The 13,152-nt window shown below is 38.1% G+C and overlaps 1 protein-coding gene across 4 annotated transcripts in view; it reads right to left on the bottom strand.

Annotated features, from left to right (window-relative positions):
- Positions 1 to 13,152, bottom strand: part of ATAD1 (ATPase family AAA domain containing 1) — a 75,461-nt gene that overhangs the window by 25,880 nt on the left and 36,429 nt on the right. For 3 of the 4 annotated variants that reach the window (XM_058696309.1, XM_058696308.1, XM_058696307.1), the window contains exons 3-5: positions 10,792 to 10,890; positions 8,493 to 8,613; positions 2,967 to 3,167 (exon numbers count right to left, since the gene is read on the bottom strand). In XM_058696309.1, the coding sequence (XP_058552292.1) occupies positions 2,967 to 3,167; positions 8,493 to 8,613; positions 10,792 to 10,890 (421 nt within the window). The remainder of the gene's footprint in view (positions 1 to 2,966; positions 3,168 to 8,492; positions 8,614 to 10,791; positions 10,891 to 13,152) is intronic. The other variant, XM_058696310.1, reaches the window with a different exon arrangement.

The raw sequence follows: 13,152 nt of genomic DNA, 5'->3' as shown, positions 1-13,152 counted from the left end.
AGCCCCGCGTCGGGCTCTGTGCTGACAGCTCAGAGCCTGGAGCCTGTTTCAGATTCTGTGTCTCCCTCTCTCTCTGCCCCTCCCCCACTCATGCTCTGTCTCTCTCTGTCTCAAAAATAAATAAACGTTAAAAAAAAAAAAAATTTAAAACAAGCTGTAGGCTATCTAATGTTAGAAATGAGCCAAGGAAACAAGTTAGTATGAAACACTCAACAATACAAAGGAGAAGTAGAATTTCAGACAACAGAACAATCCAAAAAAACTATATATAAAAACAGTATGCTTAAAACTGAGACATAAGAGGGGGTGGTGTCTGGGTGGCTCAGTTGGGTTAAGCGTCCAACTCTTGGTTTTGGCTCGGGTCGTGATCTCACGGTTTGTGGGTTTGAGCCCCACTGACAGCACAGCCTGCTTGGGATTCTCTCTTTCCTCTCTCTCTGACCCTCCCCCACTCATGGTGTCTCTGTCTCTCCCAAGATAAATAACTTAAAAAACAAAAACAAAAACAAAAACAAACCCAAGACGTAAAAGGGACTGAAATTCAAACAGAAGAGCAACTACAGTGAAAAAAGGAAAATTTAAAAAAGAACCAAATACAACTTCTAAAGTTCAAATGTAATCAACAGAATACAAACCCAATGGCTGTGAGGTTAACATAGCCAAGCAAAGAACTGCTTTTTAAAACTTAAAGATTGATGTTTTAGTTGTATCATTATTTTATGTATCAACAAAGTTTTAAATGTTGCCAAGTAAGTTATAATACTCAAAGAAAAAACTCTGCCAATTAAATTATAACAAGTTACCCCAACTTCAGAAAGGTTAACATGTAAATAACAAAATGGTATATTTTAGAACTGATGAAATATGGGAGAACTCGATGTGGCAATGACTCAAAATTAAGTAGAGAGGGTAGATACATATATAAATATAAATATACGTATATATTTATATTTATATATAAAATGGAAGTCTCGCCACAATCAAAGATACGCAGTGGCTGAGAAATTTTCTGGAATGAAAACCACGAATCATCAGATTAAGAACCACAGTAAGTCTCAGTGGGATAATAAAAATAAATACAGACCTGGAAAAACCATAATCAAACAGGAGAACAAGATAAAAATCTAATAACACTAGAGAGAAAAGATAAAATTACTTACAAAGCAATATTTGACTATAAGCAGAATTCTTGAAAGCAACAAGAAAGACTGGAAGACAATGGACTTGTAGCTTCAAAATGCTGAAGAAAAATAATTCTGTTATCATTTAAGAGTGAAGGTAGAATTAACACATTTTCACCCAAAGACAGAATTTACTGTATTCATGATCTTTGCTGAAAGAACTCCGATAGACTTCAGTGAAGGGAATTAAATCCAGAAAAGGCAGCTTTGTAAAGAAGCAACAGTGAGCAAGCAACCGGCAGACGTGGTCTCTAAAAAGTACTGCCAGTACAGAAACAACAACCACTATGGAGGCTGTGAAATAAGAGAAAATGTTAACATGTAAGTAATGAGTGGAATGATTAGTGTTCACGAGTTCTAAGGTCCCTGTGATTATTTGGGAGGAGGGCAGAAATGATTAGCCTGGACTTTTAAGGCAAGTAGGTATTCTAAATGTTTCACTAAAGAAAAAGAATATGTTACTTCTAAACCTGTAGCAGGGAAAAGGGGATAAAGTGAGAAAAGTCCACTAGATTGGTAAATAAAAGAGCACACGTAATGTGGCAGAAATAAATCTAAATACATGAGCTATCAAAATAAAGGTAGACTGACCACACCTCCTGGTTAAAGTGTCTTAGATTAAAAATTTTTTAAATCTAGCTATAAGCACTTTTATGCAAAATTCACACCGAAACTCCAAAATAGCTGTAATAAACTGATGAGACACACAAGACAGACAAGTAACCAAAGAATTATATATCTATACAATTTTTCTCTCTATAGTTCTGTATAGTCTATCACATTACATATAATAGTATAACTAATGCAAAGCTATAGTTTCAATCACCATAGCTTTATTATGACTTACCATACCAGGAGCAGAACCAAAAATACTGATGAAAAAGTATACTAACATAAAAGTCATGAACAAATAGGGAAAGATAATCTATTTTATAAATTGGCTGTCTATATGGAAAAGAATGAAATTAGATTCCTACTTCACAATATATATTTTGAAAAGAGGGATATTTATGGGGGTAGGGAAGAAATTTGTAAGCCAGACACAAAAAGTATAAATCATAATAAAAAGATATATACAACTAAATTTAAATTTAAATTTCTGTAAAAGAAATTATCATAAAGTGAAAAGCCAGTCTAGAAAATATTTGCGATCATAATAAATATCAACAAAGAATTACCAAGAAAATGCAAATAACCCTAAAGAAAAACTGACAATTTATAAGCAAGGAAACTCAATGACTAGTCAGCATGGTAAGAGATGCCCAAATTTACTAGCAATGCAGGGAAACACGAAACAATGATAATTCATGTTCTTTACTTTGACAAAAAAAAAAAAAAAAAAAAATCAATCCATCAATGATAATATCTGAAAAAATAAATTTTAGGGGTATGCAGGGAAACTATGTAATGGAGAGAGTGAAAACAGGTAAAATCACTTTTAACAACTGGTAATCCTAGTGAGGCTGAAGACAGACATGTCACACAACCTAACAGTTCAACTTCTGGGCATGTAGCCTGGACAAGCACAGGAACATGACGAAACACGTACACAGATGTCCACCGCGTGATGTTTGTAATACGGAGAAGACAGGAAACTACTATCGAGCAGCGGAATGAACAGATTATGGTTCATTCTGGAATAAATTATACATAGCATATAAGGATGTTGGTGATCTCTTTTGTATTACTAATTTGCCCTAATAAATGTTGAAAACTAAATCTGGTCATCTAAATATCACCCTTAAAAATGGCGTTATCAAATGCTCACAGAGAAAAGTCGCATACCTATTTCATCTATAAAAATGATGGAAGGCTGTAGCTTTATGGCAAGGGAGAAGACCGCAGCAGCCAGTTTCTGAGACTCTCCGTACCACTTATCCGTCAGCGTCGAAGGCTGAAGGTTAATAAATCGACAGCCTGCTTCTTTGGCTGTAGCCTTGGCAATCAATGTTTTACCACAGCCTGGAGGCCCATACAGAAGAACTCCTGGAAATTAACATGTCATTTTATTATTTACGTTTTTATGTGATAATCAACACACTAATTCGGCCCACACTAAAATTTTCCCCAACATGTTAATAGTAGGAAAGGAAGGCGCCACTTCCTAAGTTCAGTGTCAGTGACGGCTATAAAATTACAGCATGCTTGTGCCTTCTCCCTTCACGCAAAGGTCTAGTTCAGGATCCCCTTGACATCCAAACTCACGCCACTCGATCCATGGTTGACGAAATGGTCTGATGCCCTCCACCTTCACAAGCTAACAGAGCACTACAGCACATTAGAACAGCCCAGAGAAAACTGAGAACTTCTTCAAAACAGGCTGCAGGAGGGGCACCTGGGTGGCTCAGTCGGTTGGGTGTCCAACTTCAGCTCAGGTCACGATCTCACGGTTTATAAGTTCAAGCCTCACATCAGGCTCTGTGCTGACAGCTCAGAGCCTGGAGCTTGCTTTGGAGTCCGTGTCTCCGTCTCTCTCTCTGCCCCTCCCCTGCTTGCGCTCTGTTTCTCTTTCTCAAAAATAAACATTAAACAACAACAACAAAAACAGGCTGCAGCAAACACCGTTTTGATGTTACTGAGACTTAAGTTTTATCCAAAAGGGCACATGCCTTTTTCCAAACAGATAATGATCTCTTCTTCCAAAGGACAAAAGCTGCCACTTTTGTTTTACTCTCCAAGGAATAAAACTGAATCCTTCACCTACCGTCTCCACAGACAGTAGTCTGCCGCTTAATACAACTTAAGGTAATTCTTTTAACAGGAGAGATCTAAACTGGTCGAGGCCTCGGGCATTTTGGGAATCATCACCAACTGTTTCGCAACTAAAATTAAGTAACATTTTTTTATGTTAATAGTAAAATTATGTTCCTGGCTATAGATTATCTGTAGACGGGCCTGACGAATATTATAACCTGCAGACTTAAAATATTTGCTTAATTCACAGCTTCTCTACTTTTCCCATGTCATAGCACTTAAAAAGACAGTATTTACAGGTGGCATATTAGGGTAATATGAAGAGACTTTGGAGATTTCCAAAATATTATTATGCAATAAAAATAAAATATAGGGGCGCCTGGGTGGCTCAGTCGGTTATGCATCCGACTTCGGCTCAGGTCATGATCTCACAGCTCATGGGTCTGAACCCCGCATCAGGCTCTGTGCGGACAGCTCAGTTCTGGAGCCTGCTTGGAGTTCCGTGTCCTCCTCTCTCTCTGCCCCTCCCCCGCTCACGTGCGTGCGCGGTCTCTCTCTCAAGAATAATAAACATTAAAAAAATACAAAAATATAAGAAAAGTAAATATTTTGTATTAAAATCCCACCCTGCCTAAATTTTCATTTTTTTCTTTTTAATGAGAAGCTTGATTCCATAAAACAAATATTTTTCACATCAAGCTCTTCAAAGTAATGTTCAGGCACACAAACTTTTCCTCAGGCACGCACAGATTTTTCTAGGGGTCTTCATAATTCTTTAAGAATTAATGAAGTTTAGTCATCTTACTTTTCTGAAGCCATTTTAAAATTTAAGTCAATAAGCTTTGCCAGTACATCCCTTTGCAATTTTTAACTAAGTCCATTCAGGTGTAAAAAATGTAGTTAAGTCATTTATAATTTGAGCCCCCTATTGATACTTTGTCCTTTGGATGGCACATGTGAACACCACAAAGCAGTGGCCTAATGCCATTTAATTCAAATCAAACTGAAACATACGGGGTGACTGCAGATGCCTGAATTATTACGACATTTATTATTTTGATCATACAATTTAATATGGAATGCAGATCCACAAACAAACTTTTATATGCATATTATTTGAATCTTAGGGTTTTCTGAGCAAACTTTTGATGCAAAAGTCCTCGTATCTTGCTGACTGTGCTGCTACAGCACACCTCACAAACCGAGGCAAGCGTTCTTAGAATGTCCTCTTTGATTCCAAGTATTCATTCATCACTTTGAGTCCTCTATTCCTGATAGTTTAGTTTTGGCACTCCTTAGCAGGATTAAGTTTTTCCTATATTTTTCTTCAGGAATTACAATCAGTGTTATTAATTAGGCAGCTTTTTTACAGTTTTGTTTTGTTTGTTTACAGAGTATGAAACTCAACATGCGTTGAAAGCTTTGGGATCTCATAATCTTCTGGAGGACAGACACGATGGGGAGGTGCACGTATGAGCAGGGAGGGTTCACTTCCTGACTCGGGTGCTAGCTATGGAGGTGTCAGCTTTCCGGTCACCCACTTGGCTGCTTTATCCCCACTTCCGCACGTCGCTTCACTGAGACTCACGCCGTCTCACCTGGCATGTTATCGAGTCTAGCAGGAACACTGTTTGAAGGGCCATCTTCTCTATATCCTTTGTGGGAGAACACTACCCTGTTCATTCTCAGGAAGAGTGATACATGAATGGTCCCACAGTGAATGCGAGGCATCCGGCTTCAGTTATTAGTTTTGCAGTCTTTTAACTAGTTTTTTTTGAGCTCCGTCTGGTACTTTTACAACCATTTTCAACAAAACGAAAAACTACGATTATTACCCTCATGCTTTGCAGAGACTAAAAATTCAAACCCCTCTTTCATGTGGATGTTTTAGTAAGGGCTTTACTTCGTAAGTACTACATGCAAATAAAAAATTTAGGGTGAGGAAGAAAAGAAGAATTGGGACAAAAGATCTAAATTTGAAATAATCCTGATTAGTGACAAGTATATTACCTTATTAGTAACCAACTTTTTTCTTTTTTGAACTAGTTCATTGACTTTCAAGCTTTAATAAAAAAAAAATTGTCCAAATGGTGGAAAAGTAAGTATCTGTAAAAACTGAGTCTATTTAAATACAAAGTACTCAAGGAGGTGGAGGGAGGGATGGAGGCCTTTATGGCCCCAGAAAAATCACTTCTCAAAATATATTTTTCCTAAGTTACCTACATTTTCAAGAAACATCACAACACGGAACATGATAAAATTCACAAACATAACATTTATATGCTAAAATAATGATTACCGAAGCTAGAGTTTAGCGAGAACTGTTTGTATTCATAGGAATTTTAAATGTAAATTTCTATACATTTGGAAGAAAACACAGTTATTTTTTTAATGCAACCATGAACATTTTACGGCATGTCCTTGTGACCACTTGGTGGCATGACAGCTGCCAACTTTCTACCTTCACGTGATTGGCTGATCTCGTGTGCTACTATGGAAGACATTCTCAAATCATCCTCGCGTAGTCTGTAAGGCAGTGCGGACTTTCAGCCCCGACAGCAATGAACTGTCCAGGGATAACATAAAATTGGCAATAAAACAACGACTCTAACCTATGTAACCTATTTCCAGTTCAAAAATGGAACAAACTACGGTATACAACCGATTTTACGTTCTGCTTCTGTCTGCTAACATCCAATTTATGTTGAGGGTCAAAAAGTAAATCAATGGCTTTTCAAATTTTGTTCCTGATAAAAAACTTTCCAAAAATGCAAGGCTGAAAAGGCTCAAACAGTATAACTTTAGATTACATAATCAAGAGCTAGTCAGGTGACTTAAAAATTTTGAAATACACACAGAAACCACTTCTAGTTTTGGACAATGCTCTCAAAGAAGCACCAGATATACACGTAACTTTGAGGTATCCATTGTAATTTGGTGTCTGCTGTGTTAATTGACTGGGGCTTTCGACCAAGTGCGACTGGTACAGCGACCCAATTACCCGGGCTAGGTGTCGCTGACGAGGGCTGCAGCTTTCCCGAACAGCACAGAAAACGCATCTTACTTTTCTCCCATCCAACTACTAACTGGGCCCCATCCTGCATCTGACTTTTCTAGATTCACAAATTAAGAAACTAGGAGATGACAACTCACACAAGGTCTTTCTTGTTCAAACTACCAACCAGCCGGAAGAGGGTAAAGAACTAAATAAGCCAACCTGTACTTTACTCTTTGATCTTGGCTCAGATAAATCATCTGCAATTTTCTTCTGGGGAAAAAATTTTTAAAAACACAATAAACTAAATGCTTTTTGTTAGGGGGGGAAAAGGAAGTATTGTTGTTTCAGAAAATAAAACGAAATACCTAATGAACAGTTGTGCTGTTTTAGTTAATGAAAAGAACACGTCATTATCACCCTCTATTTACCAGGAGTAAAAATTACCTACTTCGTGAAAGTGTACAGGTATCGGCTTCAATTACTTTTGAAATATAAATTGATGCATTTTGATATAACTGCAAAATTAATAAGATGACAAGCAACCATAACTTACACACAGCACTATGTTGATATTTCTAAAGATCTTTTTTTTTTAATGTGTCTAATAATTTGGTTTCAGCCTCGAAGAGCAATGGAAAAGTAAACCTGTCTAGTGTGAGGAATACACGAAAGAGCAGTTTCCACTCTTTCCGCTGCTGTAGCGTCTGTATGGGAAAGCCACGGTAACACATGTGTATTTATCTCACTGCCAATGGTCACCAAAGCTCCATCTGAATCACCTTTCATAACACTTAGACGTGATTCATATTTGAGTGGACAACAATAAAAGCATTACACGTAAGGAAGGAGTTGTAAGCGCTTCCAATTCTTGAGTTCTGAGGTTTTTAAAATCATCGCTAACTAGGAATAAGGAAATTTCCCTTAAAAATAAGTAGCATTTAGGGGCGCCTGGGCGGCTTGGTTGGTTAAGCGTCCAACTTTGGCTCAGGTCGTGATCTCACGGTCTGTGAGTTCAAGCCCCGCGTCGGGCTCTGTGCTGACGGCTCAGAGCCTGGAGCCTGCTTCCGATTCTGCGTCTCCCTCTCTCTCTGCCCCTCCCCTGTTCATGCTCTGTCTCTCTCTGTCTCAAAAATAAAAACGTTAAAAAAAAAAAAAAAAAAAAAAAAAAAAGTAGCATTTAATTTCTAGTTCACCTGTACTCCAGTACTTCTAAAAAACCACTGCAATCCAAAAATAATGAAGATTACTAGGAGGAAAAAACAATATCGCTAAATTATGAGACAACAAAAAGAGTTCTTACTTTGAAAACAAAAGAACCCATACCATGACTTTAGATTTTTTAATTTCAATTTTCCCAATTTTTATTTACTTGGAAGTAATAAAAATGAGTTTGCAATAAAGGGATTATTTTGACATGTAATCACAGGGAAAAAGTTTTACCTAAATTTGGGAAGCTGAAGAATGAGCAATTATTTTAAAACTACTATTTATAAAACAGCTCACTGGATCTCAGTATTCTCTTCAACATCCGACCTCAGCGATACCAGTTCTATAATGGCAGAAAGTTTCAATGTTTCCTACATTTTTAATACTTTAGCAAATGTAAACTTTTACCATACCCTTCGGAGGCTGCAGAAGCCTGGAATTTTCAAACAAATGCTTCTTTTTGATGGGTAAGATGACTGTGTCTTTCAGATCCGTAATGACATCATCCAGACCTGCTATATCACTCCAAGTAACCTGATAAAAGGTAAGGTCAACATGAATTTCACAACTTACATATATTCAATGAAGTTAAAAGGAAAAAAAAAAAAACAAAATGGCAAACCTTAATCTGATAATTATATGTAAATAATAAAAGACTAATATATAATACTAGTAAAGACTTTTTACAGCAATACCGAAATTATTTAATTACCATGAAATTACAAAAAGGAATTAATCATCAACTACCCACTATTAATAAAAAGCACTAGGCCTGGGACTCAAAACTCTACAGGGATCTAATAAGCTGAATTCACTCCGTGTAAGAGGAAGGAATACTCTGCCAAGAAGCTGGAGAACCAGCTCAGACAGAGAACTCAGCGTTAGCTGATGGGGAAAAGCTTACTAGCAGTGTCCCTAATTCATATAGGGTGCTGTCAAACACAACAGGTAGACATTTTGGAAATAGGTTCATGCAACACTGGACTTCTGAATTTTATTAATCAAAAATAAAACTTTCAAAACAAAACTTTCATCTTTGTAAACAGGGGATATATACTGTCAAAATAAGCACAGCTTGTGTATTTTAAAACTTTCTGACTCAACTTCAAAAATGGGGATGGGGGGCGCCTGGGTGGCTCAGTCGGTTAAGCATCTGACTTTGGCTCAGGTCATGATCTCATGGTTCATGGGTTCGAGCCGCACATCGGGCGCTATGCTGACAGCTCAGAGTCTGGAGCCTGCTTTGGATTCTATGTCTCCCTCTCTCCCTGCCCCTCCCCTGCTTGTGCTCTGTTTCTCAAAAATAAATAAATGTAAAAAAAAAAAAAAAATTTTTTTTTTTTTAAATGGGGACGGGGTGAAGGGGGGAGAGGAGAAAAAAACAAACTGAAAAAACCTAGGGGGAAAAAAAAATCAATCTTGCTCTAACCTGGCAGAGTAAAGAGGCTGAAGGTGGGGTGAGTCAGAAGCCATATTTACAAGAAATTTACTTTCACTACAACTTAAAAAAAAAAAAAAGGGTGAAAAACCACAGCCAAATCTGAAAAAAAAAAAAAAAACAGCACCTACTTTCACTATAACAAAAAGAGAGTCTGTTAGTACAGCCTTACTCAGAAATGAACACAGAGACAAAAAGTCCCACTGTAAATTTATAAATTAAATTGAAATGGAGGATTAACTCTGGGGGACATGTATCTATCTCTGTGCACACAGATACTAACAGACATTGAAGACTTTTATTTCCTAGATTTGGAGATAGGAATACCATACTTATTCTATTCTATTTATTTATATCTGTCATACAAAACCTATTTATACCTGCTGTTATCAAATATTCACATAGGATTTTAGAGTTTATATATTACATTAATCTGATCCTCCAATAATCCTTTTGAAGTAGGTACAGCAGGTATCACACCATCCCTGGATTACACGAGGGGACTGATACTCAAAGAGGAAACAGTTTGCCAAGGCCATGAATGGAAAAAATTAGAATTCAGAATCTTGTGTTGCCTACCGTATCTTAATATGAACATCTACATTTAAACTCCAAATCAAATATCCACATAACTTAAAGCAGCACGTTTTATATGCCACAAAGGTGAATATATAAAAGAACAAGTTTATCTAAACAAGTGTGTGCCAAAAAAGGTTAACACAGCAGGCCTCAGGCTGTTGTCCTTAGAAAGGCCTACCTGCAAGGCTGGCCTTCGGCTGCAGTATGGGGGCTTAAATTTCGGGAGAATTCCTTCATTCCCTAATAAGAACACCTCGCTGTGCAAACAAAATAGTTTACGGGGGACATGTGTTTCTCCTCTGAACGTCTAGAATTTTGGTAGATGTTGGGATGTGGGGTCTACATGACCAGTCCCAATTAAAATCCTGGGAGTCTCTACTGAGCTTCCCTGGTGGACACGGCACTTCACACTTGTCCTCACAACCTGCTGCTGAAGGAATTAAGTGAAGCCCGTATGACTTCACTGGGAGAAAGCTCTTGGAAGCCTGTGCTTGATTTCTTCCAGACTTCACTCCAGGCCCCTTTTCTTGCTCATTTTGCCTCGTATCCTTTTGCTGTACTCAGTCACATCCGTGAGCACAAAACTATGCCAGATCCTGTGACTCCTCTTAGAGGATCATCAAATATGTTCGTCTTCAGGACCTGACACAAAACGCCAGACCCAAAGGATCTTAAATAAGATTAAAGATACGTACGTGCATGTTAAGAGGGTCTACGAGATGAGCTGCAATACTCATTTCATATTCTGAAAGCTTCACATTTTTCACACCAATCTGTTTCATTAACTTTTCTGCCTAGAACAAAAAAACAAGCAACTTCCTTTAGTCTGGTATTTGGGTCCTGGCACTTCAAAAGAGATTATCTGTGAAGTCTAAAGAGCCATGAACAGACATGCAAGAATTTTCCAGGGAAATTCTAGGCCCCTTGACCTCCTCTTTCCCCAATGTAAGCTTGTAGGTAAAGACAAAAGGTGAGTGTCTAACTGCACAGAAACCAGGGCAATTTAAACCAGCTCCTAGGAAATGAGAAAATTAGGGCACATGATTGAGGAGATACACATAGGGCCTTGCACTGCTCCAATGAGATTCTAGGGTCCAACTTGATGTCCTTTCAAGTAAGACCATCATGACAAGTGCAGGTGAAACCTCCAGATGAGAGCAGAGCAGTTAAACATTTAAAAAATGGACAACTGGAGTTTCTTTTCTTAAAGTTTCTGAAAACAGATGCTTAACTTCCTTCAAATTACCCAGTTATCAACACCAGGTGCCCACGGCAATCAAACTCCAAGTTGTTCGAAGATGCTGTCCTTTTTGGTTAAAGCCAATTCCTGGGACTAGGCAACCAGAGATAATAATTCCTAAATTCTAAATGATGGGGCGCCTGGGTGGCTCATGGGTTAAATGTCCGACTTGTGGTATCAGCTCAGGTAGTGATGCTGTGGTTGTGGGATTGAGCCCTAAATTAGGCTCTGTGCTCAGCTCGGAGCCTGCTTGGGATTCTCTTTCTCTGTCTCTCTCTCTCTCAGCTCCTCCCCTGTGAGCACTCACATTCTCTCTCTCTCTCTCAAAAATAAACACTTAAAAAAATAAATAAATTGTAAGTATATTTGTATATATATTTTTAGAGCTGGACAAGACTAACCTGAAACCTACGAGCTCTAGCAATACAACAAAGATTTCAATTAAAATTAAAATCATTAATAATCACAAACATTTACTGAATGGGCCAAACCATATGCCAAAATACTGTAAATGGATTAGCTCACTGAATCCCCTGAGCGAGCCTATGGGGTAGGTACAATTTCTCCCCACCACAGAAAAGGAAATTAAAGTTTAGCTCAGATGAAATAATCTGCCTCAGGTTCAAGTCAGCAAATGGAAGAGACGACAGACACATGCAGACAGCCCCACTCCAGAGCCCACCCTCTAACCACCTCCCAATGACCCTACTGTCCCCAATTATAACGGGGGTTTGTGAGCACTGAGGAGTCTTAAAAAGACTACAGAAAACACATTCAAATTTCAATTAAATGAACATATTTAAAAGTGCTCTGATAAATACCTGTTTTTGTTCCATTTTCCTAAAATGCTTTAAAAATATATTGTATACTTTGTTTATTTTTAAGTAGGCTGCAGTCCAACTTGGGTCCTGAATTCACCACCCTGCGATCAAGAGTCACATGCTCCACCAAGTGAACCAGCCAGGCGCTGATTTGATTTGACAAAATCAAATACTTTTGATTTTGTAAGATCTTGCTTTGGTCAGGGGGTATGGCTGCTCTAGAAGGAAATGCATCTCACACAGCACTACAGTTACAGACTGCTCAGAGCATAGGATAAATGTGGATAAAGTAGGATAAATCATATCCTAGTAATGGAGCATTTTTAAAATAAATAACTACATCGTTTTCCTATTTAGCTCCCCCACCCCCACCCCCCGCCGGTAAAATTACCAAATCAATGGAGAAAACAGCCTTTTCCAGGTTTTTTAATCTCTTTCTTGTAAATATCTTCTCTTTCGCTGATTTTAAATCTTTTGTGTCAGGTATGAAAGGTATCCTATTTTAGCCTCTGTAATAACATCAATTATTCTTTTCCATTATGCTTCTATAAATGTGCAGCCATCCCACATGTGTTCTTTTTAGGCTATGCTGTAAAACAAAAGTTTCCACCAGGGGTGACTCTGCCCCCCAGGGGACATCTGGCAAGGTCTGGGAATACTTCTGGCTGTCACGACCTTGTGGGGAGGGTGCTCTTGGTATGTAGTCAGCAGAGACAGGAATGCTGCTTAACATTCTGAAAGACACAGTACAGCCTGCCCCTCCCCAATTATCTGGCCCCAAATGTCAACAGTGCCGAGTTGAGGCATCCTGCTCTTTCGCCATTAGCTAGCTGCTCTTAAAATTTTACTCTAGGTCACAAATGCTTCTTGCTTTAAACAAACTTTATTTACGTTTGGGATTTCCTAAGTAAAAATGATCAACTATGTTGTTTATGTTATAGAAATAGAAAATGCTGTGGTCAAATTTACCTAAAATCTTTCCCCCCATATAAGCA

Source organism: Neofelis nebulosa, chromosome 13, assembly GCF_028018385.1.
Source record: "Neofelis nebulosa isolate mNeoNeb1 chromosome 13, mNeoNeb1.pri, whole genome shotgun sequence".
Classification (NCBI taxonomy): domain Eukaryota; kingdom Metazoa; phylum Chordata; class Mammalia; order Carnivora; family Felidae; genus Neofelis; species Neofelis nebulosa.
Note: the sequence above shows the minus strand (reverse complement) of the source record. Positions and strands in the feature narration are given on the sequence as shown.